The following is a 27,544-nucleotide window of genomic DNA, read 5'->3' on the forward strand; positions in this document are numbered from 1 at the left end:
TTCTGCGTTTTTGTTATTTTGTAAATGCAATAATCCCGCCAATCGTCCTATTGCCCACAGCAGAGTCTGAGTATCTACAATGATGTCCCCATGGGAGTTGCTAAGCACCGCCTTGGTGGCGATGGTGGTGATGGTCGCCACGTCGTGGGTCATATCACGCCGCCGGCAGCACAGCCTCTTCTCTGGACTCGGATACCCGGGGCCTCCGCCGGAACTCGTGTGGGGCAGCTGGAAGCAACTGCAGAAGGACAGGATTCCGGTGCGTACACTCGCTGAAACATTTGCCGTCACCTCCGGGGGATACAGTGCTTTATTACGGAGTCCCTGACCTCAGTCTCCCTTCCTCATGTTAGGCCTAGCATAATGCAATGAATACCAAGGCTTATGCTTGACTCGTGGCATTGTTCGAACAAAAACATCCATATAACTCGTGGACGGCCACTAGGGGCGTAGAAGCCGCGCTGCTTGGCATTTCAGTTTTCGAGGGTAGAATTGACCGCAATGTATTGCTCCTGGAAAATTAAGAACTTGAGCTTTTTTGGGTACGTTGAAGTGGTTGTAACATCTTCGTCTACGGGCTTAAACATTCGTATATGGACCAGTCCAGTCTGCATATAAAACCCTAGTTCGTCTCAGTTATATAACTATACAATTAATATCTAGAGCCTATTGGCAAATGTATGCTGCTCTTTCAAAAGAAATTCGGGTGGGATTGTTTATTTATCTTACTTCCGGATATGCAGGAAACTTTGAGCGCACTTTCTGAAATTCCCAGTATAAATGAAGGCTGGAATAGCGTCAGTAACATCTTGAGACACCGTCCTCAGAAAAATGGCTAACTCGGTTTGCTATTAGCGGCTATGTTGTATTTTGTGCGAGGAAGCAAACTTCTTCGTAGTGAAATAATGACTCCGATGGAATTCTTTATTGTTTTTTCTCAGTTATAGAAGTCATTTAACAGATTTTAGTTTAACAGAACTTACAGATCACCAGCGAGAATGTTGCTCCAGAGGTATTCGTGATCACTTTTTTTTTTTGGCTCGCACGTCAGCTATATAGTACACCTTTGAGTAGCATGAAATGTTACGCACAAATTTATATAAACAGGCCTTATATAATGACTAAACATTCATGCTTCGCATAAAAGTGCTAAATGAGATTAAATGTTGAATCGAAGGGTCACTAGCTACCCAGTGAGTTTTCAGATTCTGGTTCGCGCATCACGATCAATCACTGCCTTAAAACGAATTCAGCGTTCCTTCTCACATTGCTCGATCCTTTTACGTGCAGACACGCTTATCCCTCTTTTTATTATGACAGGCAATGGTCACCGAACTCTGGGAACGAGTATACCCAGAGTGTTTTTATGCGAAGCATATTACTGGAGCTCAACCGAGCTCCTCAGGCGCGGCGATGTCGCCTTCAATGACCTTTGACCCCATGACATACCACGTGACACCGTGACGTCATGACAGAGGAGAAACGGGGCTCCAACTCGCGCCGTCGCTCGCGGCGTCGCCTTCAAGGCTGACCACGTGACACCGTGACGTCACGACAGAGGAGAAACGGGGCTCCAACTCGCGCCGTCGCTCGCGGCGTCGCGGCGGTATATAAGCAGCTGCGCTTGTTTCTAGGTGGCTTTGGCTCAACTCTTGCAAGATGGGCTGGGTGGGAATCGAACCAGGGCCTCCGGAGTGTGAGACGGAGACGCTACCACTGAGCCACGAGTACGATGCTTCAAAGCGGTACAAAAGCGCCTCTAGTGAATGCGGTGTGGCCTTAGAAACGAGCCTGTTTCTAAGGCTCAGGCGTGCGTCGCTTGCTCAGGCGCACATTTCGTTGCCGCGCCGAACGCTGCGTTGCTCGACGCTCACCGCGTCCAATGCGCGGCGCGTAGTCGCTGCGCCGTAGCCCATTGTCTTACACCCCTTGGCGGGTCGACGGGAACGCTGTCGCGTTCCACTCTTGAAGGCGAAGCAGAGTAACGCATGAGTTGTTTCCTCGTCTAGCCGAACCAAATATAGCCAAGCAACAGCAGTTCACCAGGCTAAACAGTGGTTCAACAACTAAAATAAAGGCTAGTATGCTTCGCATCCTGGGCTTAACCTTAGCTAAGCCACAGCCATTTTTTAGGATTTAGGCAAGTAGGATTTAGGATTTAGGCAAGTCCGACTCCTATTCGTTGGATCTTCTTGTATGCCAAAATAATTAAATTGGACCTCCGGCTTCTTCATTATAAATCTTCAAGTCTCGTCTGATGGTGATGAGAATAATGCGCGTGTGTCTAATAATATACCAACTGTAATTTTAAGCAATAACTACGTTGTGCTTATTAACAGTCGACTTACGTGCAGTAATCTTATAGAATGCATCCGAAGTACCGAGACTTCACTGCCAGGTCTCGCCACTTATTGGCTCCTGATACATTATTTTCGACTTTAAAATTATAATTGCCACTTCAATCGCGAATAGCGGGCTGGATTCTTATCGCTATATATCGCTGTTATTTCATTTCGATCAACGTCTCAAAACACATTCTGGCCAGGTGTCAGTCCCTTGAACATTAGGTTTTATTGCGATAGCAATTCACCTTTTGCGATGCTTAGTGGCGCTATCGTGCGGTGGCCACGAGAAACAATTTGCCAGGCGCCGTTGCGCGCCTCGGCAGCCGCCCCACGCGAGACCCGCGACCAAACAAGCAGCATGTCAGACAAGACCGAAACAACGTGTACGCGCCGTCATATTTTGTCATCGTCAGCTGGCCATCGAGCCCGATGGTGAATGCTTTGTACCCGGAGGTTTCTTCAGCGTGACGAACGGCTGGAAGAAGAGCTTCGGCAACACTTTACAAGCTCCTCCTTGGCCAGAAACCGCTGCATCTGGCGCGTAAAGTGGACAAGTAGTAAAACAGTATGAGTACGCACAAAAACACAGGACTTGAATAGGGCATGAGGTTTAGTTCTTAGGGCGAATATCATGTTCACCACTGCATGTCTTACTTTATGGTGTGCCATGTGCTAGGCGTACATAGATACACAGACAGTGGGGAGGCCAACAGAATGCCCACATAAAGGTATTTGCCCACATAAAGTGTGTGTAGATCTAAAAAAATGCCAAGAAATGGTCAGAATGACCAAAATTGGTGTTTGTGGGGCGCCTGTCTTCCTCTTAGAACGCGCCGCGGTACGAACATAGCGAACACAGACAGTTTTCGCTGTCATCGAGCGAGATGTGTTCATGTTTACCTGTGCGCGCGTGACACCGGGTTGGTTACTCTAGCTAAAAGACGTTGACGGGCTAGTTGGTTTGAATCCATGATAGAATGTGTAAGCTTGACTGAACCAGGGCGTAGAAAGAAGCACACACACAGAGACAGCACTGTCTCTGTGTGTCTGTTTCTTCCTACGTCCTCGCGGAGGCACGCATACATACTCTATCATTCCCAATTTAGCTAATCAGCCAATGTTTACAAGTTTAAGCCACCAATAAATCTACTACCCTTACATAGAACAGCTATCTATTAATTTCCTATCGCAATCGGTGCTTTGCCTTTCGGGCGGAACTGCGAACTTCTTATTCGTCGCATCGCATTTCATGTTCATGAGAACAACTGCACATACCCATGTCCGGTGCAATCCATTGTGCAAAATGGCTGCCCAATGACGCGACGACGGAACGTGGGTGAGGGAAATGGTGTAGGTACCCTTTGCATAGTCACGGGATGACTTCACTCCTACAATAGATATCGTAGTTTGCCAAAAAAGAAACGAAAACCGCGATACACTAATTCACTGCACTAAATACGCCTTGACATGGCATTCAGCGAGCGCTATGTGAACCCTAATATGAGCATACGATGTAACCGCTGTTGAATCCCACAGGTGCTGGCGCAACATATTTCCCGTCGACCCAGCGTATAGAAGGCGCGCACACCGGCCACTTCTCTGGCAAGAATTAGCGCTGGGTGATTATCGTACTTCAAGCGGCTGAGGAGTTCTATATATATTTATACAGCACCAGTGGCACCCACGACGATAATGGAAGAGAGAATAGCCTAGAGGAATTTCAAATCCCACAAGTCACGCCGAAAGAAGTAAAGAGAGCCTTGGGATCTATGCAAAGGGGGAATGCAGCTGAGGAGGATCAGGTAAAAGCAGATTTGTTGAAGGACGGTGGGCAGATCGTTCTAGAAAAACTGGCCACCCTGTATACGCAATGCCTCATGACCTCGAGCGTACCGGAATCTTGGAAGAACGCTAACATAATACTAATCCATAAGAAAGGGGACGCCAAGAACTTGGAATATAATAGACCGATCAACTTACTGTCCGTTGCTTACAAAGTATTTACTAAGTTAATCGCAAATAGAATCAGGAACACCTTAGACTTCTGTCAACCAATGGACCAGGCAGGATTCCGTAAAGGCGACTCAAAAATAGACTGTATTCACACTATCAATCAGGTGATAGAGAAATGTGCGGAATATAATAAACCCTTTCATTGATAACGAGAAAGCGTTTGATTCAGTCGAAACATCAGCAGTCATGGAGGCATTACGGAATCAGGGTGTAGACGAGCCGTAAGTAAAAATACTGATATCTATAGCGGCTCCACAGCCACCGTAGTCCTCCATAAAGAAAGCAACCAAATACCAATAAAGAAAGGCATCAGGCAGGGAGATATGATCTCTCCAATGCTATTCATAGCGTGTTTACAGGAAGTATTCAGTTCAGAGACCTGGATTGGGAAGAATTGAGGATAAAAATGAATGGAGAATACCTTAGTAACTTGCCATTCGCTGATGATATTGCCTTGCTTAGTAACTCAGGGGACCAATTGCAATGCATGCTCACTCATCTGGAGAGACAAAGCAGAAGGGTGGGTCTAAAATTTAATCTGCAGAAAACTAAAGTAATGTTTAACAGTCTCGGAAGAGAACAGCAGTTTACGATAGGTAGCGAGGCACTGGAAGTGGTAAGGGAATACATCTACTTAGAGCAGGTAGTGACCGCGGATCCGGATCATGAGACTGAAATAATCAGAAGAATAAGAATGGGCTGGGGTGCATTTGGCAGGCATTCCCAGTTCATGAACAACAGGATGCCATTATCCCTCAAGAGGAAAGTGTATAACAGCTGTGTTTTACCAGTACTCACGTACGGTGCAGAAACCTGGAGGCTTACGAAACATAGGGACGACGCAACGAGCTGGGGAAAGACGAATAATGAGTGTAACGCTAGGGATAAGAAAAGAACAGATTGGATGAGGGAACAAACTCGAGTTAATGACATCTTATTTGAAATCAAGAAAAAGAAATGGGCATGGGCAGGACATGTCATGAGGAGGGAAGATAAACGATGGTAATTAAGGGTTACGGACTGGATTTCAAGGGAAGGGAAGTGTAGCAGGGGGCGGCAGAAAATTAGATGGGCGGATGAGATTAAGAAATTTGTAGGGATAGCATGGCCACAATTAGTACCCGACCGGGGTAGTTAGAGAAGTATGGGAGAGGCCTTTGCTCTGCAGTAGGCGTAACCAGGCTGATGATGATGATTATCGTAGGACTTTATAATGGATCTTCGGTCTCACACAAGGCAGTGACAGTCGAGCTTATTTCGGAATTTTTCGCGTCTCCCCGAGCTTGACGCTGCCCTCTACTTTAACATACTGACTGATAGAAATACCATCACTGTTGTCTGTCACCATCGTACATCATTTAATAAGGACTGAAATTGAGCTAGTTGTTATAGATTTGTCATGGTGTCTTAGCTATAAGCAGAACGCAATAAGAAGAGGACAGACAATGTCACATCCGTCCTCTTATTAGGATGTGGTGTTTGGTGCCTCAGACGACAGAATGCATGCATCCCTCTTAAGTCTCTCTTGCTCCTTACTAGTAGAGAGCCGCGGGATATAGAGCACACGAGCTCTGGCTTATCTATTTGCTTGCTCCCTCTCTCTCTCTCTCTTTATATATATATATACACATATATATATATTCTATTATGAATACACCACAAGAGAGCGGCAGAGGCAGGCAGCGTGTCTCCACCAGAGCAGCTCAGGCAATCTCGAGCTCGCGCCTCCCTGGCGACTGGCGATGTGGCTGCGGCGCCGAGCATTCCTCTTCACTACAACCGCCCCCCACAAGAAAAGAAGCCATCCTGGCGACTTATAGGGAACATAGAATCATGGGGTCGTAATACGGCTTCAGGCGTTGTACGTGGACGGTTTCACGACCACGACAGCGTTGTTCCGTAGGTGGCGTGACAGGCTCGACAATATAGTTCACTGGCGATGTCTGCGTTACAACACGGTAGGGTCCTTGATATTTGGAGACAAGCTTGGATGAGAGTACAGCAGGAACGGCGGGAACCCAAAGCCACACAAGGGAGTCCGGAAGTAAGTGACAATGCGGGTGATCATCGTCAAGTCTAGATTTTTGTTTCCATTAATTGGTCGGCGGCTGTAAAGGTACGGGAGAGCTGACGGCATTCCTCTGCGCGGCGGGCCGCTTCAGAGAGGGACGTACATTCGTATGAGTCGGGTATGTACGGAAGAATGGTGTCGAAGGTAGTCGAAGGTTCGCGGCCATACAAGAGGAAGAATGGGGAGAAGTTTGTGGTCGCCTGTGGTGCCGTGTTGTAGGCGAACGTGGTGAATGACAAAATGAGGTCCCAATCAATGTGATCAGAGGCGACGTATTTGGAGAGCATGTCGCCAAGGGCGCGGTTAAATCTTTCCGTCAGACCATTAGTTTGAGGATGGTAGGCGGTGGTGGTGCGATGAACGACGCGACTGGAGCGCGTTTGCAACTTCGGAGAGGAAGACACCTCCTTTATAACTTAAAGGTTTGCGACGTTCACCGTGACGGAGAATAAAGTTTTTCAGGAGGAAGGATGCTATATCGCGAGCGGTGGCGGCAGGCAGAGCGGCTGTTTCTTCGTATCGCGTCGAATTGCCGATGGCGACGACTATCCAGTGGTTCCCGGAAGCCGTGCTCGGAAGGGGTCCATACAGGTCAATTCCAATGCGATCAAAGGGCCTGGCAGGACACGGGATTGGTTGGAGTGGACGAGAGACATGCTGAGCAGGAACCTTGCGGCAGTGGCACTGAGGGCACGACCGAATGTACTTGCACACAAAGGTGTACATGCCACGCCAATAAAACCTGGAGCGAAGCCGGGTTTACGTCTTGAAGGCACCCGCATGTGCACACTGTGGGTGAGTGTGGAAGGCAGAACACATGTCATCACGAAGATGTCGAGGTATGACCAGCAACCACTTGCGGACGTCAGAGACGTAATTCCGGCGATAGAGAAGTCCATCCCGAATTTGGAAGTAGGATGCTTGACGGCGTAAAGCTCGAGAAGGTGAAGGAACAATCGCCGGGTTTGAAAGGAAGCGGATAAGAGTACTAATCCAGTCATTCTTGCGTTGCTCCGAAGCCTTGTCGCAGGCTGCTGGGAACGAAAGTACTTGGCCAACGGCAGAGAGGGAGGCATCGCTATCGGTTGACACGGGCGAACGGGAAAGCGCGTCGGAATCGGTGTGGCGGTGCCAGACCTGTAGACAATGCGCACGTTGAAATCTTGCAACCGTAAAGCCCAGCGAGCTAATCGACCTTAGGGGTCCTTCAACGTGGACAGCCAACAAAGTGCATGGTGGTCACTAATCACGTCGAAGGGGCGGCCATAGAGGTAGGGTCGAAATTTACCAAGTGCCCAGATTACGGCCAAACATCCCTTCTCCGTAACGAAATAATTATTCGCGGCTTTGGTGAGGGTGCGGCTTGCCTATGCAACGATGTACTCGTCGAATCCAGATTTGCGCTGCGCGAGCACAGCGCCGAGTCCGACACCGCTGGCGTCGGTGTGTACTTCGGTCGAAGCTGTCGGGTCGAAGTTACGCAGTATAGGTGGCGAGGTCAGTAGGCGACGCAACTCTTGGAAGGCATCGTCACAAGCGGACGACCAGGCGTAGTCATTCAAGTCGCTCCGTAGAAGCTGACTCAAGGGAGCGGTGAAGGACGCAAAATTTAGAATGAAGCGGCGAAAGTAAGAACGCAGGTCAAGGAAGCTGCTAAGTTCTCTTACGGAGGAAGGTTTGGGAAAATCAGCAACTGCACGGAGCTTGGCGGCGTCAGGAAGAATACCGTGTTTAGGTACTACATGGCCAAGGATGGTGAGCTGACTTGCGCCGAAGTGGAATTTCTTCAGGTTGAGCTGAAGTCCGGCGGCAGTTAGGCACTGCAACACTTCCTCCAGCCTACAGAGATGGGTGGGGAAATCGGGCGAAAACATAACCACATCATCTAAGTAGCACATGCACGTTTTCCACTTGAGACCCCGCAAAAGATTGTCCATCATACGCTCAAATGTTGCGGGGGCGTTGCAAAGCCCGAAAGGCATGACACGAAATCCATATAGGCCATCTGGTGTTACAAAGGCCGTTTTAGGTTGGTCTTCGCGTGCCATGGGGACTTGTCAATAGCCGCTGCGTAAGCCGATAAAAGAGAACTCCGCGCCTTGGAGACAGTCAAGGGCGTCGTCAATTCTCGGAAGAGGGTAAACATCTTTACGAGTTATTTTGTTAAGACGACGGTAATCGACACAGAATCGTATCGATCCATCGTTCTTCATAATAAGAACAACGGGAGATGCCCAGGGGCTGCCCGAAGGATGAATGATGCCGCGCTTCAGCATGTCAGCTATTTGGTCGTCGATAACACGGCGCTCTGTCGCGGATACGCGATATGGTCTTTATCGCACTCGTGCACTGGTAAACGTGTCGATGCGATGACAAACAGTTGACGTGTGACCCAAGGGAACATGCTGGCACTCGAAAGACGAACGAAACTTGTCGAGAAGGCGTAGAAGCTGGGCGCGTTGAGAAACAGTCAACACGTCGGCGATGGAGCTAAGTAAAACATCGGGCGAAGTCGGCTCCTGCGCGGCGTTACAGGTTACTCCGGCGACCTCCTGAGTGGCGTCGGGACCAGTTGGCATGTCAATGACGGCAGCACGGTCGACACACTGGGCACGGCCAACGCACTCCCCACGAAGCAAAGTGAGAGGACAGGATAATCGGTTGGCGACGAGCAATCTGCTGACGCCGGCATGAACGTCCGAAAGAGCGAAAGGCAGCGGGGAATATTTGCGAATATATATATATATACATATATGAGTGGGGGTTTGTGAATGGTGGCGCTGGCTAACACTCCCATGGTTAGATGTAGTATGACTAACATAAATACTAAAGAAAGTGGAAGGCGAAATGGCGCCGCAGTAGCTCAATTGGTTAGACTATCGCATGCGTAATTTCCCCTATGTTGTCCTTGGTGTCTGTGTTGGCTTCTAAGGATATATATATATATATATATATATATATATATATATATATATATATATATATATATATATATATATATATACATGCGCACTCATATTTCGCTACTCAAGCGCCTACAAGTAACCATTGAAAGATATACGGTTGCATTCGCTTATCGCCGCATCGTACAAGGTTCCGCTACGCCTATTAATGCGTCAACGGCGTGTTCTCTTGATGCCGTGACCATCACATAGCGTGAAGCCCTGTATCGAGCTGCTGCCGCTAGTAAAGCCGTGTATCCGTGGCTATTCGTTTGGGAGCGTTTCAGTAGCTGCGCGCGAGCGCCTATCTATTTCGTATTTTTGATGTTTCGGGCGCTTTTGTTTTTTCTCGCAAAACCAACGAGGCAATGATGAGCACTAAACAAATGCTCAATTCGGAGGTTATTTGAGGTGCCCAACAACTTTGTAATTGATATGTTTGCGATTCAAGCAACATTTAAAAATTTCACTAATTAAAAGTAATTATTTAAGTAGTACTTCGTGATGAAAAAAATACTGGCCGTAAGCACATACAATACGGCTGCTATGCAGCGAGTACGATTTCTCTAGAGCTCTTGGGTATATTTAAAATCTTCGTCCAATTTATCTGGGACACCCTGTATAGATATATAGTGCTCCCAAAATAACGACATGCAGCATTGTGAATGGTTCTCTGTAGAAATATCTGTTGGTATCTTGGTTAGAGTGTTGGCACTGTGATACCAGAGAAGGGCAATCAGGCAAAGGGGAGATCATAACGGGCTACTCGCTCCGATAGTATTTACGACCACCGTATGTAAACCTATTTGTAGAGGAAGTAGTTCCAATCTAGGGTGTCTCTTCAGCTGTTGACTACGTTTGAAAAATTGAAACTATGAATATTTCACAAGTATTACAATAGAAACTGAATTAACTTAATACTCGATAGTTGTACTTCATAACCTTACTTACAAAATTATGCTTCCAGTTAGGAAAGCGCTGCTTTAGTTCAAAAGCATGACAACCTACCATGCATTTGTACCTGGTCGAGTAATTTCCGTTCAGTGAAGTTTCCAGGTATAGACTAATTAGGTGCGTAAATTCTAGAAACAAGTACACTAGAAGCTCTCAGCACCATCCGTCACATAGTTTTTGGAAGTTTTCCTGAACGTTCATGAGAAATGCAGACATGTATAAATCGTTTTTTGAGTACTTCATTCGTTAGTTCACGTAATATTTCTTAACAAAATGGCCAGGTATTTAAAACGTATTCTTGGGGAAAACTACGCTTATCTGCGACAATTTTTCCCAAATTGTGCCATTAATTAGGGTGAACGAGCTTAAGCTTTTTAGGCCTTTTGGTTGGTTACACAGATTTAAGTCATTTTGCGTCTACTTTATAGGGGCCCGTTTATACGATGCGTGCATATATAACCTCTTTAACATGCACCGTATAAGCTTCAGCCCATCCTGATGATGCGACATGAGCTTGAGATCTTTGTGATACACGTGCACGTTGTTCCTCGGCATTGACATCACTGCTATGATGCCAATGTGATGATGTCACTATTATGGAGTCCTCGTTATGATTTTTCGGCAGTAAAAGTATGCAATATTCTGATTATTTTCTTGTAAGTCACGCTGCCACTTTTTGTCATTTAAGTTCATCTGTCGGGTTCATTGCCACCTCTGCAGGTAATGGGAGAATGGATACGCAAATATGGCAAGATCTTCGGTTTCTACCTGGCCGAGAAGCCCTACATGGTTATCACAGACGTCGATGTGATCAAGGAAATATTCATCAAGGACAGCCGAATATTCCAAGATAGACCATTGTATGCCCTTGACGTGGAACCCATGACAAGCTCCGTCTTTTTTGTCACAGGTAGGTCCACGGTTGACCCCTGTGTGGTTAACAACCTTTGCGTAGCCCTATGGCGCAGGTATGACAAAAACAAAAAAAAAATTTTTCTTGTGTTCTATAACCAACCGGATCACGTGCGTTTGCAGCGCACTTGTGCTGGCGCGGCATCACGCACTGTCTTTAAACCAATGAACCAAATTACACGCACAGATAATGTGATTGCCCAGTCATGTAGGCTGCATTCTAGTGTATAATGTAAAACTAAGCACCGTACATAAATTTACAGGCATGACTGCCGTAGTTAGCTATCTTAGCACGTGCAGAAGGCGTCCACAGTTTCCCAAGGCCGTAATGATGCTGCTGTTTCTCGGCACGTTTCCGTTGTTGTATTGCTCCTTGGTATTGTGCTCGAGCACAATACCAAGTTGCATTGTATCTCAATACATTGCGTCCCTTTTCAGCGGATTATAGGGGGAAAGCCTTAAAATTGTGTCCTTATTGTAAAGTTTCTTTGTGTTGTCGCCCATGCTCATCCATATCAAAAGCTAATCCCGTTGGTCAGAGTAAAAACTACAAAATAAATGGAAAAAGGAACTACTAACCGTCGAGGTTATGTTTAGGTTCTCGTGATGAAGCTTATGGATTTACGTCATGATGATCATTAAACATATTTGTATTGCGAAAAGCAATAAGGAACGCGTGAAGCGAAACAGAGGCAGAAGCCACAAATCTTTTCGTTCGTAGGAAATGTCCGGCGTATGTCCGGCGTGTCCGGCGGAAATGTCCGGCGCCGGCGTGTTTTTACAAAAATGGTCTAGCGTAGGAAATGGCCTGTTGATATGGGCCCTGACCCAGGATAAAAAATTAGTTTTTACGAATCCCATACACATCACACGAGCGAAAAGCTTGCTGCATTCCGCCTGTCTGCAACAAAGAGGCTTTTCTGCGCTCTATTTGGTACGTCCTGAATGCGGTATTTCTGCTGAAACAAACAGCAAGACTGCACAAAAAGGAGTAACATGGAAGGAGTTGATTCTAAAATAATATAAAATAATCATTTAGTTCTCATTAAAAGAACGAACAATTTATATTGGTGTCTTTCTTTGATATCGAATTTAATATTGAGGGGCTGCCCAGGTACAGTCTCACGACACTTACCTTAGTATTTTGCTGACATAGATAGTGGACACGGAAAAGATAATGTTGCTTGTGCACAGCCTGTGCTGGCTACCGATGATATGTTTCATACAGGGAATACGGTAGTTATCAGAGGACAGTACACAGGTGTTGGAACAACCACAAGCTAGCGTTGGCGTTGTGAGCAGCGCTCGTAACCAAGCGCCAGTGCACTTATCCCGTGCACTTCATAATTGGCGTGTTGTGAGACGACACATCAGATTATATTACCATGGTTAGTAAGAGCGACAAAATTGAAGATCTTTATGTAAACACAGAACCACTGAGCATGGCCCAATAAATGCAGTTCGCCCATGGGCGCCTATCATCTCAATATTCTGTTTAGCATGTTTTGCCACACGGTCGCTGTGTCCCGCTGAATGCAAGGTGCTCTCAGTGATCAAACTTCACCCTTGCGTAATGAGAATTTGCTCGAGTCTATAGACGCAGGCACGCTATTCTTTAGAAAATGCAGCATCTTTGACGTGCGATGGGTTCTAGATGCCACATCCGTAACTAGAGAAGAAATTTTGGCTCTGTTTTGTGCCACTTGCAAGATATTGTCACGCCTTTGGAATTGCTCTTACACTAACAGTCCACGACAACACACTGAACACTTATTATACCCAGGCTTGTACACATTACTGAGAAAAGGTAACCGATCGCGATTCAATTACTTATTTAAAAAATATAATTGTTTGCAGTAACGAATTAGTGTGCCGAGAAAGTAATCGAAGAAATGGTAAAATGTAATCGATTACATTAACGTTACTTTCCTCCTTACTTTTCTTAATGTTGCACCCATACAATTAATAGAACGAGCTGGCCTATCGCTCATTCAATACATCCTCTGGTGCCGGCTCGAGTCCCGGACCAGGACGAATATTTCATCAACTGCGAGGCTTTTCTTTCGAGGAACCTGTGTGTTTCCTTTGTAGCAATTGCTACGATTGGGCGCATGTCTCATTATCTCTTTAATAATGGTCTAGAAAGTGATCTCCTTATATCAACGCCCGAAGTGGTCACTGCAGTCGACACATCTCGCGGACCTACCTCTGCCGAGTATGACTCGTTGGCCATTTAGACTTGTACGACTAATTGTAACGAACGCCAGAAAACGCTCACGTTCCATGCAAATGTGGCCAAAAGTTTAAGGCAATTTAATATGAAGCCGCATATTATTCAGCCCTAAAACTACTGCTCGTGTGTTACAATCGTTCTAAAATAGGCGCATATGAGACGCGTATATCACACCGATAGAAACACGTGCGCTTCTGTCAAGGACTTCTGTGTATATCAGAGAACTCAAAGTATTCACTAAGTGAAGAAGAATTTAGAAGCAGCTTTTACCGCTTGTGAAGACCGCTTGAAAGCACTTGCAGCAGAGAGCAATTTATCATGAGAGAAAGGCTGAGAGGTTGGATTTCTAAGTTAGGTGCGCAAATCTGCAAGCCCGCGAAGTTTAGGTGATCGAAGCGTGCCTGCGGGGCGCTGATTTTTGGAAGACGGCAACCGAGGTACATGTTTTCATTCCTGTGGAGACTGTAGGTCCCGCCTAATCTAAGTGGTCAAACCGGCGGTGCTATTTCTAGCTTATTTCCTGAAAGATGTAACTGGTTCCATGTCATTGGCTACTGAAAAAAGTAGTTTAATATCAAAGGATGTTAGCGAGTGAACAAAGTAACCGTTAAATTAACAAATTACCAAAAAGTTTAACGAATTGCAAGTAATTAATTAGTTGTAATTTGTTGCGTACGACTCGCATTGTAACGCGCTCGTCCTTTGTCAAAAACTTTAAAATTTACAAAATAGCATATATACTCCACTAACCTGGCCTGGCCGACATTAAGTAACCCTAACTTTACCTAACTTTACCTGGCCGACATGGTATCAGGGCGCATAGTTTTTAGCTCTTGGAAACAACGCATAAATTTTACGTAAGTATGCACCACTGACGACAGCTACCAGAATACTCTTTCAAAACGAATTGCACCTTTTTGATCTGCATATCCTTAACAAATTCTGGTACAACAACAAAGCACCTAATTTCGTTATTATGCTCAATATTATCGAATGCATGAAATGCAGGCCAGAACACGGGTCATTTAATATAACTGCCAGGAAGGACCAGAAAGGCTCGTCGTGTGCCAGTCGCCAACATTCTCATTTAAGGAATTGTTCGATGGGAAGGATCACGGATAGATGGGTTGCGTAAATTGAGGCAGCCCTTTCTCTGAAGTACGCAGCCTCTTCCCGTTCACATAGTTGGCCGACCACAATAGTGTTCGACTACAAGTTCGCGCCCGGACGCCCTAATAAATGTGGCAATGAGCCAGTGCGCAGTATTGAAGCTAGTCTTTTGGCATGCATCCTTCTGCAGGTTCCGAGTGGAGGAAGGTGCGCTCCATCATGAACCAGGGTTTCACAGCCACAAAAGTGAAACTGTACTCCGGCATCGTGAACAAGTGCGCAGACGTGTTCGTCGACCTGCTGGGAGAACTATGTTCGAAATCGAAGGTCGCCGAGATGTATGGGCTCGCGCAGAGTTTGGCACTTGACATCATCACGAAGGCAGCGTTAGCGTGGGAGGTAAGAACGGATGACGCTGTTACAGACCGATTCTCAAGGAGGCTGTCTCAAGCTACTTTTAGCTTTCTGATGAGCGAAAAGAAGGGGAACCGAGTGGATCGAATATTGTTAGCCAGAAACACATGAAGCCAGAAAATAATGAAACGAATGAAAGCACAGAGATCATTGAACGTGATTTCCATTTGTACTATAGTGGTGGAGCTTAAGACACGAAGAGGGGTGAGCCTCGTTTTCGAGGTGCAAGGGAAGCTTTCGCGAATCATGTTGCTTGGAGCGCGGTTTATTGTCATGAAGAAAACAAATATGTCTCAGATTTTTTTAGCATTCTTGACCCCTTATCTGAATATGCACTGAATAATGTCATGTAGCATTGGAGTCCGGCCTTCCGGTTTCTGTTTCAGATTATTTTATTGTTTTCGTCTGGTATTTAGTGTCTTTTTTCTACAATTTGCCATTTATCTTTTTACTGTGTTTCCGTTGTAGCCTTTACACCTTGGAGTTTTATTATTTTTTCCCCACATTTTCCTCTTTGTATGCTCGCGTGGCACGTGACAGTGATAAAAATAAATAAATAAATGTCCGCACGCGAAATTGCATTTCAACCGCCGCACCTGCGGACGCCCGCCATAATGAACAGCTACAGCATTAAAGAAAAAGGCGTCGTCCTTTTTGCGAAAATGAGCTTTAAAGGAAACACGATATCTTCGACCCTTCATTATTTGTGTGTTAAATAATATTCCTACACCTTAAACCTTACTAAGTATACTATAGGAGCCCACAGTGCGCTTTAAATAGCTTAACATAATAGCTTTTCTACGGCCAGTTTCAGTTTTACTTCCTATTAGGAAACTGTCTTGATGTTGTGTTGCAGAAGGCGATAACTTGGGAGCAGGCAATCACGACGATTTGACTCTCACTTTCGCTCTTTAGGTCTCTGCTACGCTGCCACGGTACAGTAGGGAATGACTGCCGCAATGTCGTGTTGCCCTCTTTCACGTAAGGACCTTCTGTATGATGACGCCAGGGTACAATCCCATCTTCGCAAAAGAAACCGAAACTGGCTGTAGAAAAGTCTTTGTCTTAAACTATTTAGGGCGCAATAAAGGAATCTAATATTTCTTTTCGTCTGTGCTTAGAAGTCTACAACCTGCATGAAAAAGAAAGGAGTCGAAGATATCATGTCGGTACTCCATAAAGATACACTGAAGACAAACACTTAGTGAATTCAGGCTGCTAATGTGTTTCTCTATACTCGATATTTCTTAATTACTCAGTAATGTGCTGGTTATTGCAGGAGACAAAGTCAGTTAGATCGTTTGAATTTCGCGCCTAAACACCAGTACCAGTACGTCAGAGCGATGTCACGAATATCAATTTTTTTCTCAGATTTTAGGCCAGTTTGCTGCAGTAAGAGTGCTTGAAACTTGCGAAGTGTAGCCCCTGCACCTTGTAGAATGCGATTTAAATCGTCTTTGGCTATGAAAAGTTAACTATGCGAGAGCAGAAACCGTCAAAACTAGCGACATCAGGGCGGTTCGATGCGGTAAATCCGAGGTGTCGTCGACAACCATGCTTCGTTCTCGCTTCGTTTCTTGCTTACCGAACGTCTTTTCACACAAATAGCTGCTTTTCATTTGGTACCAGACATGCGTAACCTACCATTGCAACTGCAACAAAATTTTGGACAACGTAAATAACCAGGGCGGACAGGCCGCCATTGGGATATCAACCTGGCACCGTTTAACGCTAGAACCTTATCTAGTCAGGCGAGTCTGGCAGTGCTATTGGAGGAATTAGAGGGCACCAAATGGGATATAATAGGGCTCAGTGATGTTGGGAGGCCAAAAGAAGCATATAAATGCTAAAAAGCGGGCACGTCCTGTGCTACCGAGGCTTAGCGGAGAGACGAGAACTAGGAGTCGGATTCCTGATTAATAAGGATATAGCTGGTAACATACAGGAATTCTATAGCATTAACAAGAGGGTGGCAGGTCTTGTGAAACTTAATAAGAGGTACAAAATGAAGGTTGTACAGGTCTACCCCCTACATCCAGTCATGATGACCAGGAAGTCGAAAGCTTCTATGAAGACGTGGAATCGGCGATGGGTAGAGTGAAAACAAAATACACTATACTGATGGGCGACTTCAATGCCACGGTAGGCAAGAAGCAGGCTGGAGACAAGGCAGAGGGGGATTATGGCATAGTAACTAGGAATAGCAGGGGAGAGTTATTAGTAGAGTTTGCGGAACAAAATAATAGGTGGATAATGAATACCTTCTACCGCAAGCGGGATAGCAAAAAATGGACGTGGAGGAGCCCGAACGGCGAGACTAGAAATGAAATAGACTTCATACTCTGCGCTAACCCTGGCATCATACAAGATGTGGACGTGCTCATCAAGGTGCGCTGCAGTGATCATAGGATGGTAAGAACTCGAATTAGCCTAGACCTGAGGAGGGAACGCAAGAAACTGGTACATAAGAAGCCGATCAATGAGTTAGCGGTAAGAGGGAAAATAGAGGAATTCCAGATCAAGCTACAGAACAGGTATTCGGCTTTAACTCAGGAAGAGGACCATAGTGTTGAAGCAATGAACGACAATCTTGTGGGCATCATTAAGGAGTGTGCAATAGAAGTCGGTGGTAACTCCGTTAGAGAGGATACCAGCAAGCCATCACAGGAGACGAAAGATCTGATCAAGAAACGCCAATGTATGAAAGCCTCTAACCCTACCGCTAGAATAGAACTGGCAGAAATTTCGAAGTTAATCAACAAGCGTAAGACAGCAGACATAAGGAAGTATAATATGGATAGAATCGAACATGCTCTCAGGAACGGAGGAAGCCTAAAAGCAGTGAAGAAGAAACTAGGAATTGGCAAGAATCAGATGTATGCGTTAAGAGACAAAGCCGGCAATATCATTACTAATATGGATGAGATAGTTCAAGTGGCTGAGGAGTTCTATAGAGATTTATACAGTACCAGTGGCACCCACGACGATAATGGAGGAGAGAATAGTCTAGAGGAATTCGAAATCCTACATGTAACGCCGGAAGAAGTAAAGAAAGCCTTGGGAGCTATGCAAAGCGGGAAGGCAGCTGGGGAGGATCAGGTAACAGCAGATTTGTTGAAGGATGGTGGGCAGATTGTTCTAGAGAAACTGGCCACCCTGTATACGCAATGCCTCATCACCTCGAGCGTACCGGAATCCTGGAAGAACGCTAACATAATCCTAATCCATAAGAAAGGGGTCGCCAAAGACTTGAAAAATTATAGACCGATCAGATTACTGTCAGTTGCCTAGAAACTATTTTCTAAGGTAATCGCAAATAGAATGAGCAACACCTTAGACTTCTGTCAAACAAAGGACCAGGCAGGATTCCATAAAGGCTAAAGAATAGACCGTATCCGCACTATAAACCAGGTGATAGAGAAATGCGCGGAATATAACCAACCCTTGTATATAGCTTTCATTGATTACGAGAAAGCGTTTGATTCTGTCGAAACTTAGCAGTCACGGAGGCATTACGGAATCAGGCTGTATATGAGCCGCATGTAAGTATGCTGAAAGATATATATAGCGGCTCCACAGCCACCGTAGTCCTCCATAAAGAAAGCAACAAAATCCCAATAACGAAAGGCGTGAGGCAGCGAGATACGATCTCTCCAATGCTATTCACAGCGTGTTTACAGGAGGTATTCAGAGACCTGGATTGGGAAGAATTGGGGATAAAAGTTAATGGAGAATACCTTAGTAACTTGCGATTCGCTGATCATATTGCCTTGCTTTGTAACTCAGGGGACCAATTGCAATGCATGCTCACTGACCTGGAGAGGCAAAGCAGAAGAGTGGGTCTAAAAATTAATCTGCAGAAAACTAAAGTAATGTTTAACAGTCTCGGAAGAGAACAGCAGTTTACGATAGGTAGCGAGGCACTGGAAGTGGTAAGGGAATACATCTACCTAGTGACCGCAGATCCGGATCATGAGACTGAAATTATCAGAAGAATAAGAATGGCCTGGGGTGCGTTTGGCAGGCACTCTCAGATTATGAATAGCAGGATGCCATTATCCCTCAAGAGAAAAGTGTATAACAGCTCTGTCTTACCAGTACTCACGTACGTGGCAGAAACATGGAGGCTTACGAAAAGGGTTCTACTTAAATTGAGGACGACGCAACGAGCTATGGAAAGAAGAGTGACCGGTGCAACGTTAAGGGATAAGAAAAGAGCAGATTGGGTGAGGGAACAAAGGCGAGTTAATGGCATCTTAGTTGAAATCAAGAAAAAGAAATGGGCATGGGCAGGACATGTAATGAGGAGGGAAGATAACCGATGGGCATTAAAGCTTACGGACTGGATTCCAAGGGACGGGAAGCGTAGCAGGAGGCGGCGGAAAGTTAGGTGGGTGGATGAGATTAAGAAGTTTGCAGGGACGACATGGCCACAATTAGTACATAGCAGGGGTTCTTGGAGAAGTATGGGAGAGGCCTTTGCCCTGCAGTGGGCGTAACCAGACGGAAGAAGAAGAAGATGATGATGATGATGATGAAATAACCATTTTCAAGTAGTGAAGAGATACAGCCCCCTCCGCGCTAAACTTTCCGTTTGAAATACTAGTGCATGGGTCAAGGATAACTAGCAAAATAAGACGCTTTGAGTAGAAAACTTAAAAAAAAGACGCTGGTGAGCCATTACCGCCCGCCGAAAGTGACGCACGATCCCGACCATCGACCACCAGCACGGATCCTCTGCATTACCTCCAAGATTAGGCGGCGTTGCGGTGTGCTGAAAATATTCTAGGTGACCAGGGATGCCAGATTGGGCTACCAATAGCCAAATTGGGCTACTTTTTATGCTGGTTGGCTTTGAAAATTCTGAGTTGGCTACATGGCTATATTTGGGCTATTTTTGTCTTCAGGAGTTCCGAGTCCCGAGGACCACGTTAACGTTAAGACAAAATTTGGGAACGCTGGTTCATGAACACCGAAAGTGCATTGATGCTTGAAAGATATGTAGACAGTCTCGAAGGTTGTGTTTTTTGTCAATGCTGGTGCTTGGAGGATGACCTTAAGTCATGGCTGCCATGTTTATGTGTTATTCAAGCACTAACCTCTCTTCTTTTTTGTTTTGGTTTCGACGCCATCTGCCGCCGGTTGACGCGTGGTTCAGCAAGAAAAACGGTGGGGCTGACAGCTGTCGAGTACGTGTTCCGTGCCAGCTGTTGTATAGCATACTATTGTGGACTTGCGCAATAGCTGAAGTATGCGCACACGTGCAGTGTAGCGTCATTTTCGCGTATGGTCTTTTCAATGTTTATCAAGGGTTTCTCAAGGCCTATTGCCTAGTTTTCCTAAAAATCACTGCATCACATATTTACCCAGTAACTTCACGAAAAAACATTCGCAAGTCACCTTAAATGAGAAATGTCCCCACTACTGCCTCAGCTTTCTTTGTCCCCACTTGTGCTACCTCTTTGGAACGCAGTTGTCGAACGCAGCTGTCGAACGCGTGTCCAGCCAGGTTTCGTGGACAAAGAATGATTTGAGAAACCGCATGCCGAATGAGACACTGCAAGAACTCCTTCACGTTAAGTTTGATCTGGCAGAGAGTGGGGACTGCTGCAAAGATTTTGAGCCAGAATAACAGTTTCTGTAGCGTTTTAACTCTGCAGTTCTGTATGTTACAAGTGACAGTGGAAGTTAATTCAAATGGGGCTACATTATATGTTTAATCCACTTGCGCAAGTCCCCCGTGCGAGAACTATCAGCTGGAACTCTACGCAATGTCTTTTTTCATTCTTCGTTTTAGTCAAGCAGCCTCGTATTATGTGAAAGTTTTGATTGTTTCATAGTACTTCTTGAACGTTGCATATTATTACAATGATAAGCTCTGCAAATATATGAAAAATTATGTTCGTCCAAAGTAACAATGGCAAGGCAGTGGTTCACCAAAGGTCGCTGAGTGGGTGCCTTCGCAACGTCAGGATGATAGCTCGTCGGTTTTGATACCGTACTCCTGCAGCAATTTTTTTCGCTTTGAACAATGTGCCTACGAGTAATTGCAATTGTGGCATAATTTTCATATGCACGCACTTCATGATCATTGTAATTCCTCTTCGTTCGTCTTACTAGTCATTGCATTGCATTTCCTCACGCGTATTTTCCAGCTGTGCTGATAAAAAGAAACTTTGTTTAATGTACATAATAGGTGTTTGTGGCACTGTTATTGCGTCCATATTTTATTATTTTTGCACACATTGCAGTGGTGGTTGGGTAAACAGTTCTTGCCAATTTGTAAAGGCATATATAGTGTTCTACTGACTTCCTATTATGGTGCATAGTGCTTGAATTTCTTAGACAAAGGGCTTCAGTTTGTACTTAACTTCATGACAGCAACACGCAACCCACAAAATAAATTTTGTGTATTCCCTAGGAGAATTATACTTCATTTTTTTTCAAGCTGCACTGAAAGTAACGTACACAGACCCCCTCAGAAATTCGGCAACACAAGCATTTGTGCCTGCATTCACAGAAACGTACGACCAGGTTTTCATAATGTGTGAATCTTGCCAGCGAATCCATGTTTAAATTTTGCACAGTTCAACTCTTTTCGATACTAAAACCACCTGTATTATTGCCGGTGCCGTAATCCAAGTGGCAATCAAAACTATAAAGTTTGACTCACCTCTTCTGTTATGGGCCAGCAGGTCGTTCTGTTTGTGTTCCCACTCAAAGGTGAATTGCGGTTGGAACTACCGCTTCCTCGCACTAGAAAAATGCCAGAAGGTTTCAAATTTTCTCCAGAGTCCCGTGTGCCACCAAGCGGCAGCATTTTCTGCTTAAAAGTGAAAAATACTAAAATGAGACAGATAGAAAGAGAGAGAGAGAGAGCGGTAGAGAAATGACATGTTTATTTTATGAATCAAGCTTAGGAAAGGCATACCTATTCCAACATGCCTTGAGCATGGGCCGCGTATCGGGCACTACATCGTGACCAGCCCAAGCTGATCCTTGAGGTTGGAGCTGGCAATATTTTGCCCTACTTTTATAGAAAAATGCTATAGGTCAAGCGAGGCATGAACGAAAGTTAGCTCAGAACGTGGCTCAGTAAATGCCAAAACGTCATCGGATTCAGAAGAGGAATCCTTTGGCTCATTGTAACAATAAGTAGTATCCAAAACGTCTGAGTGGCAGCTCTCACTGCAATTATTTACGCAGAACTTGAGGCCAGTGTTGTGCTGGCTGCATGCGCCGTAAGCAATTTCGGTGCTGGAAACGCATGGTGAGATTTGGGCACCATCTATAGGACACCTGCAGAACATCATCAAATGTTCTGGCTATGTCTTTGGCTACTTCTCGCTCACGAAAAATTTGAGTCTGGCTATCTTTGCGCTACATTTTGAGATAATTTGGCTGTTTGTTGTTGGGACCATATGGCTACCCTGCAGCTGATGTGCGGATATTTTCGTCACATCCGTTAACCAGTTGGTACACACGTGCGTACGTGCTATCTAAATCATTTTAATAAAGAAATTAGACAATTACCAATGCCGTAGCTTTGTCAATATCACTTAAACAGTATGCACTACTCATTTGCAAACAATTCCGCAAAAGTTAAATACCGTCCCCCTCAGCCTTTAAAGGCTCACCCCACCATAAGCGTTGCGAGTTGATGTACATGCAAGAAATTTTTCAACGCTGCGGAGGCACCATCGTTTACGACAAATTCTCATGTTAGTATTCCTCTTCGTGGCTAGATTTGTGTTATCACTGACGCTGTGCAATCGAGACAACGCGTAAAACCATTTTTGTTTCTAACACATTTTCCGTGCCTACCTTATTGTGCTCATTTGTGCGAGAAGTATACGGAAAGCATGGCAGCGTATAATACGTAGTTACTAAAAGACAAACAAAAAAGGAACCTCCTGTCTCGTTCTTCACTTTGTGATGAAAATATCGCAGCTCAAAACACGAGCTGCAACATACAGGGTGTGTTTCTTTAGCTCCCAAAATTTTGAAAAATTGCCTGTGGCAGATAGCACAATTCAAATCCTTGATCTGAATTACTTGATCAGGCGGCCATTATTGCTGCAAGAAATCAAAATACATAACTAAATAATTAGCATAATTATATTCATTATTTTTTAAATATTTACATAAAGGCCAGTATTTCAATCTATGAAATATAGTCCGTGAGTTCCAAAGGCGTATTCGCTTGGAACGAATTCTCAGGACTGCACGAGTTTCGATATATTAATTTTCAGAGTGTCCGCCGAAATGCATTGGCGTTCCAGTTTTTGTATTTTTTAGGAAAAAATAGTGTTATTAATTGAAGCAGAACAGTAATTGGAAAACCACTGCATTCCGGCGGACACATAGAAAATTAATATCTCGAAACTCGTGCAGTCCTGAGAATTCGTTCCAAGTGAATATGCCTTGAGAACTCGCCGGCTATATTTCGTAGATTGAAATAGAGGACGTTATGGTAATGAGTAAAAAGTTAATTAACGTAACTACGCTAATTATATTGATAAGCCATAGTGATTTCTCATAGAAGCAATGGCAGCCTGCTCGAGAAAATGTGATCAAGGATTAGAATTGTGCTATCTGCCACTGGCGATTTAAAAAAATTGGTGCAGCTAAAAAACACCCTGTATTTTTTGTGTGCCAGTAGCAAACTCAACTAACAGCACTCTCTCAAAGTTACCATTATTCTAGAATATTTGGCGTGTGAAAGATGACGGGTAACCGATGAATCTTTCAGATTGACTGCCAGCGAGAAAGCAAGGACCCTTTCCTCACGTGGATGCGCAAGGTCTTCGAACAAGCGGACAAAACGGCTCTCGAGAGCTCATTCGCATTTCCCGCTCTGCGCCCGCTTTTTCTCCTGTTCTACCCACTGTCGTCCTTTGCTCGCTGCATGAAGAAAATGATGGACGACGTGGACAAAATCACCGAGGAGCGTCGGACGGGGAAGAGGCCCCGCAGCGAGGACATGATACAAATGATACTGGACGCCCAGGAGAACGCAAACTGCAATCACGCCGCCGGTCAGAAGGTTAAAACTCTGGAAGACCGCCACGTCAGTTCGAACGCCGTGGTACTTCTCATAGCGGGCTTCGACACCACCGCTTCGGCGCTCTCCTTCCTAATGCACCTGGTAGCCAAGCACCCCGAAGAACAGAAGAAGATTTTGGACGAACTGGAGGAACGCTTCCCGGGTGTACAAGAGCTATCGTTCGAACAGCTACACGAGCTGGAGAGACTCGACATGGTGGTCAAGGAAGCCCTACGCCTCTACCCGCCTGTGCCGCTCATGGTGGCGCGACGTTGCATACAAAACACGACGGTTCTTGGGCACTTCATTCCTGCCGGCGTGAACATCATCGCGCCTGCGTGGTACGTTCATCGCGACCCGGAGCTGTGGAGGGAGCCGGAGAAGTTTATGCCCGACCGATTCTCGGAGGAAGAGTCCAAGAAGCGCCACGGCGCCGCCTACTTTCCTTTCGGCTTAGGTCAGAGGACCTGTCTCGGCAAGCGAGTGGGTCTGATGACGATGAAGACTGCCTTGATAAAAACTCTGCGAGACTACAAGCTGGAAATCTGCGAAAAGTCGCAAGATCCCTTGCTCATGACTGTTCCGAGCCTGGTGGGTAACCCGATGGGCGGCGTGCATCTGAAGCTTACTGGACGGCATGCTTGAGCGTGTTGAAAAATCTCACATGTCCAATGCCTGCGGTATGTCTGAAAAAAGAAAAAAAAATACATTGTAAGACATCTGTTGTATGCCTACTTCTCAGTTCGCACTCTCTATGATAACCACTGAAATCTGGACAAATTATAGTCGGAATGTGGGTGATGAGCATGCTGATTCACATATTTTGGGAGCGAGCGCGTACTCACGAACTATGCATACATAAGGTACAGCTATAGTTTCAAATCGTTTCCCTGCTCGTATACTTTGCACAGCTAACCAACACGAGCCTGTGTGAATGTAGCAGTATGAATATGTAGCACAGCGAAAAAAATAAATGACAAGTAAATTTGGGTAATTTACGTTACAATATTTAGGCTGCATCTAGTGCTAGCATCCTTATTTTCTTTCAAATATTAGTTTTCACTCTTGTTGACATGTCATCGCCATTTCAAAATCCTCTTTGCCCCCAGTCTTGCCCTTAATTCAGAGAAAGATTGATTGCTCCAGCTACTAAACAATGGAAGGCTAAGTATCTATCGGACAGCGTTTCATTTTTCTCAATAAGTACTTTATCTGTGTTATTGGCCCACTTGTAGGATGAGATCACATTTTTTTTGTTAGAAAGGGGAATATTGTCTTGTATCTGTGCCTTCTGCCCATAATTATTTGAGTCTGCCAAGTAACTTATGAAGTGCAATTCTTGTGCACTACATTTGGTAAATATTTCGATATTCTTTCTGGAAGTCTCCACTACCCTTCGTAATTTTTCAAATATTTCAATATTTTTATTAGTCTCTTGAAATTCAGTAAACACCTTATGAAAATCGGTATCAAAGAAAGTTGAACAGACTGGGGAAAACAAATTTATTAGACGTAGGAGATCACAACAATGGCACACACCCACTGTGGGGGATATTCCAGGAACCGTGTAACATTGTAGAAATAAATAAATAAAAACTCCGTAATAACCAATCATAAATCATATCAAACAATGCGTATTACGGTAGTCAGCCTTGTATTAACAATAATAAATTAGAAGAAATGAAAACGTAAAGGATATAGCTTATTTTGAATCTCTTTGACATCAGGATCATAATTACAATGGATAAGTAAATCGTTGAAATATAACATAGATTAAAAATATAGGAACACTTTAACAAGGAAAGCGATATGTTCCGCAGAAGCAAGCATTCACGGCTCGGTAAGTAATGCACGTGTAAGCGTAGCGCGAAACGAAATCCCTACACTTCTGGCACTTTCTCCTCCGGCGGTACAAGCAGTAAACTTTTTGCAGCTGTCGACGTGTCCTGCATGTCTTGACAAAACCTACCTTCATATTATTGACCTGGCCCTTGCACCACTAAACATGGTATTAGCATCACCGTGCTGTCATTATGCGCTCTGGAGTGCTGAATGCATCGGCACGTGGCTTTTCATCACCGCGTATTCTTTACAATAATGCCACAATTTTAATTCGTTGAATTTTGCTTATCGGCAAGAATCCCTGCCGATTTGCCGTAGTTGCTATATTTCGTCTCTTGCTTAACAACTGATGCAGATAGACCGAAAAGAAAAAGGGAAAGAAGCCATATGTTTCTTCACTTGCAACAACAGCTATAAACGGACTGCTACTAGGATACGTATCCGTGTTTGCACAAATGTCAGGGCGTCTGCCAAGAGGCACCGGGGCGAAGAAAGTTAGATTATGGGGGTTTGACGTCCGGTCACGGCACAGCTGTTTATGGGAGACTCCATCGTGAAAGGCTCCGAATAGAATTTGACCACCAGGCGTTGTTTACCGTGGACCCAAAGCACGGTGCACAGGCGTTCTTCCATTCCAGCCGCATCAGAATGAGGCCGCCACGTTGGAAATCAAGCCCGCGAACTCATTCTCAGCAGCACAACGCCATAGCCACTAATGAACCGCAGTGGTCGTCTGCCAGGGTACTCGCTGAAGTCGACGCTTTCATGTCTGGACTCGTTGAACCAGCATGGCACTATGAGAAATTCGTGCTGCTCTAGCAGGGTGATTATTTGACGCAGAATAGTTTCAGTATAGTGGCATGACATCTAAAACTGGTTCACTCGACGCGCTCTCCAAAACTCTTATCAGCGTGACTTCGTTTCATTACGTTCTATACCAAGAGTCTCACAGCTATTTGGCGAGAGGGCCGGATGGGAGATTATATGGCAGTATTGGGGGGCGCACAATAAATAAATAAATAAATAAATAAATAAATAAATAAATAAATAAATCTTACTAAAAACAAGCTTGCAAACATATATAAAGGCACTGGGCGTTAACTAAAACGTTTATATAAATTATTAAACTAGTTTCTTTAATAATTTCTTATTTTAATTTTTTTGCGTTCACTGCCTAGAAAACGAGAGTATTGATTATTCTGTGATGATGATTTCGCTTTTGCCGCCAAGTCTACGCGGGTGTAAGGATTTGAAGGATTAAACATTAATTGTTACAAACAAGCTTGTTCACATTTCCATGTAGCAAAGTCTTTTTTTTTTTTTTGCTTGTTCACAATCGTTCTTTCTGCACCAAACAGATATTGCCAGGACTTTGAGATGGTCTCGAAAACGTCACCATTCATTACAAAGGGGTATTTGTTTGGCTAATCTGTCTTTACAGCAACTCCTGCGTCTCTGCGGCTCTGTGTTGACTTTTGTACATAGTGTTCAGATTTCTGTTGTGCAACAATGTAGGTCAGTTCATGTAGTATTGCCATGAATAAATTAGCGTTGTGCGCAGGACATTGCTCGTGTGGTTTCGTTTCGATCTCTATCGTGAGCAGTACGTTATCTTATACTTGCGAATGTTCACATTTTAAGAGCTGGCAGAAAAGGCAACTC

General features: G+C 44.9%; 1 protein-coding gene across 1 annotated transcript; it reads left to right on the forward strand.

The window, feature by feature from the left end:
* LOC129387215 (cytochrome P450 3A6-like) lies at window positions 1-27,445 on the forward strand. Its single transcript, XM_055075976.2, has 4 exons — window positions 1-259; window positions 11,046-11,235; window positions 14,771-14,979; window positions 23,747-27,445. Exons 1-4 carry the CDS (start codon window positions 80-82, stop codon window positions 24,683-24,685), a joined length of 1,518 nt encoding a protein of 505 aa, XP_054931951.2. The 5' UTR covers window positions 1-79; the 3' UTR covers window positions 24,686-27,445.
* Window positions 27,446-27,544: the final 99 nt, after the last annotated feature.

This window comes from Dermacentor andersoni, chromosome 2 (genome assembly GCF_023375885.2).
Source record: "Dermacentor andersoni chromosome 2, qqDerAnde1_hic_scaffold, whole genome shotgun sequence".
NCBI lineage: Eukaryota > Metazoa > Arthropoda > Arachnida > Ixodida > Ixodidae > Dermacentor > Dermacentor andersoni.

What these genes read in the sequence shown, in the direction of transcription:
- LOC129387215 (XM_055075976.2), top strand. Translation starts at nt 80, where the DNA reads ATGATGTCCCCATGGGAGTTGCTAAGCACCGCCTTGGTGGCGATGGTG. An exon ending in TGCAGAAGGACAGGATTCCG is followed by an intron (nt 260 to 11,045) that starts GTGCGTACACTC and finishes CCACCTCTGCAG; the next exon opens with GTAATGGGAGAATGGATACG. An exon ending in CTCCGTCTTTTTTGTCACAG is followed by an intron (nt 11,236 to 14,770) that starts GTAGGTCCACGG and finishes ATCCTTCTGCAG; the next exon opens with GTTCCGAGTGGAGGAAGGTG.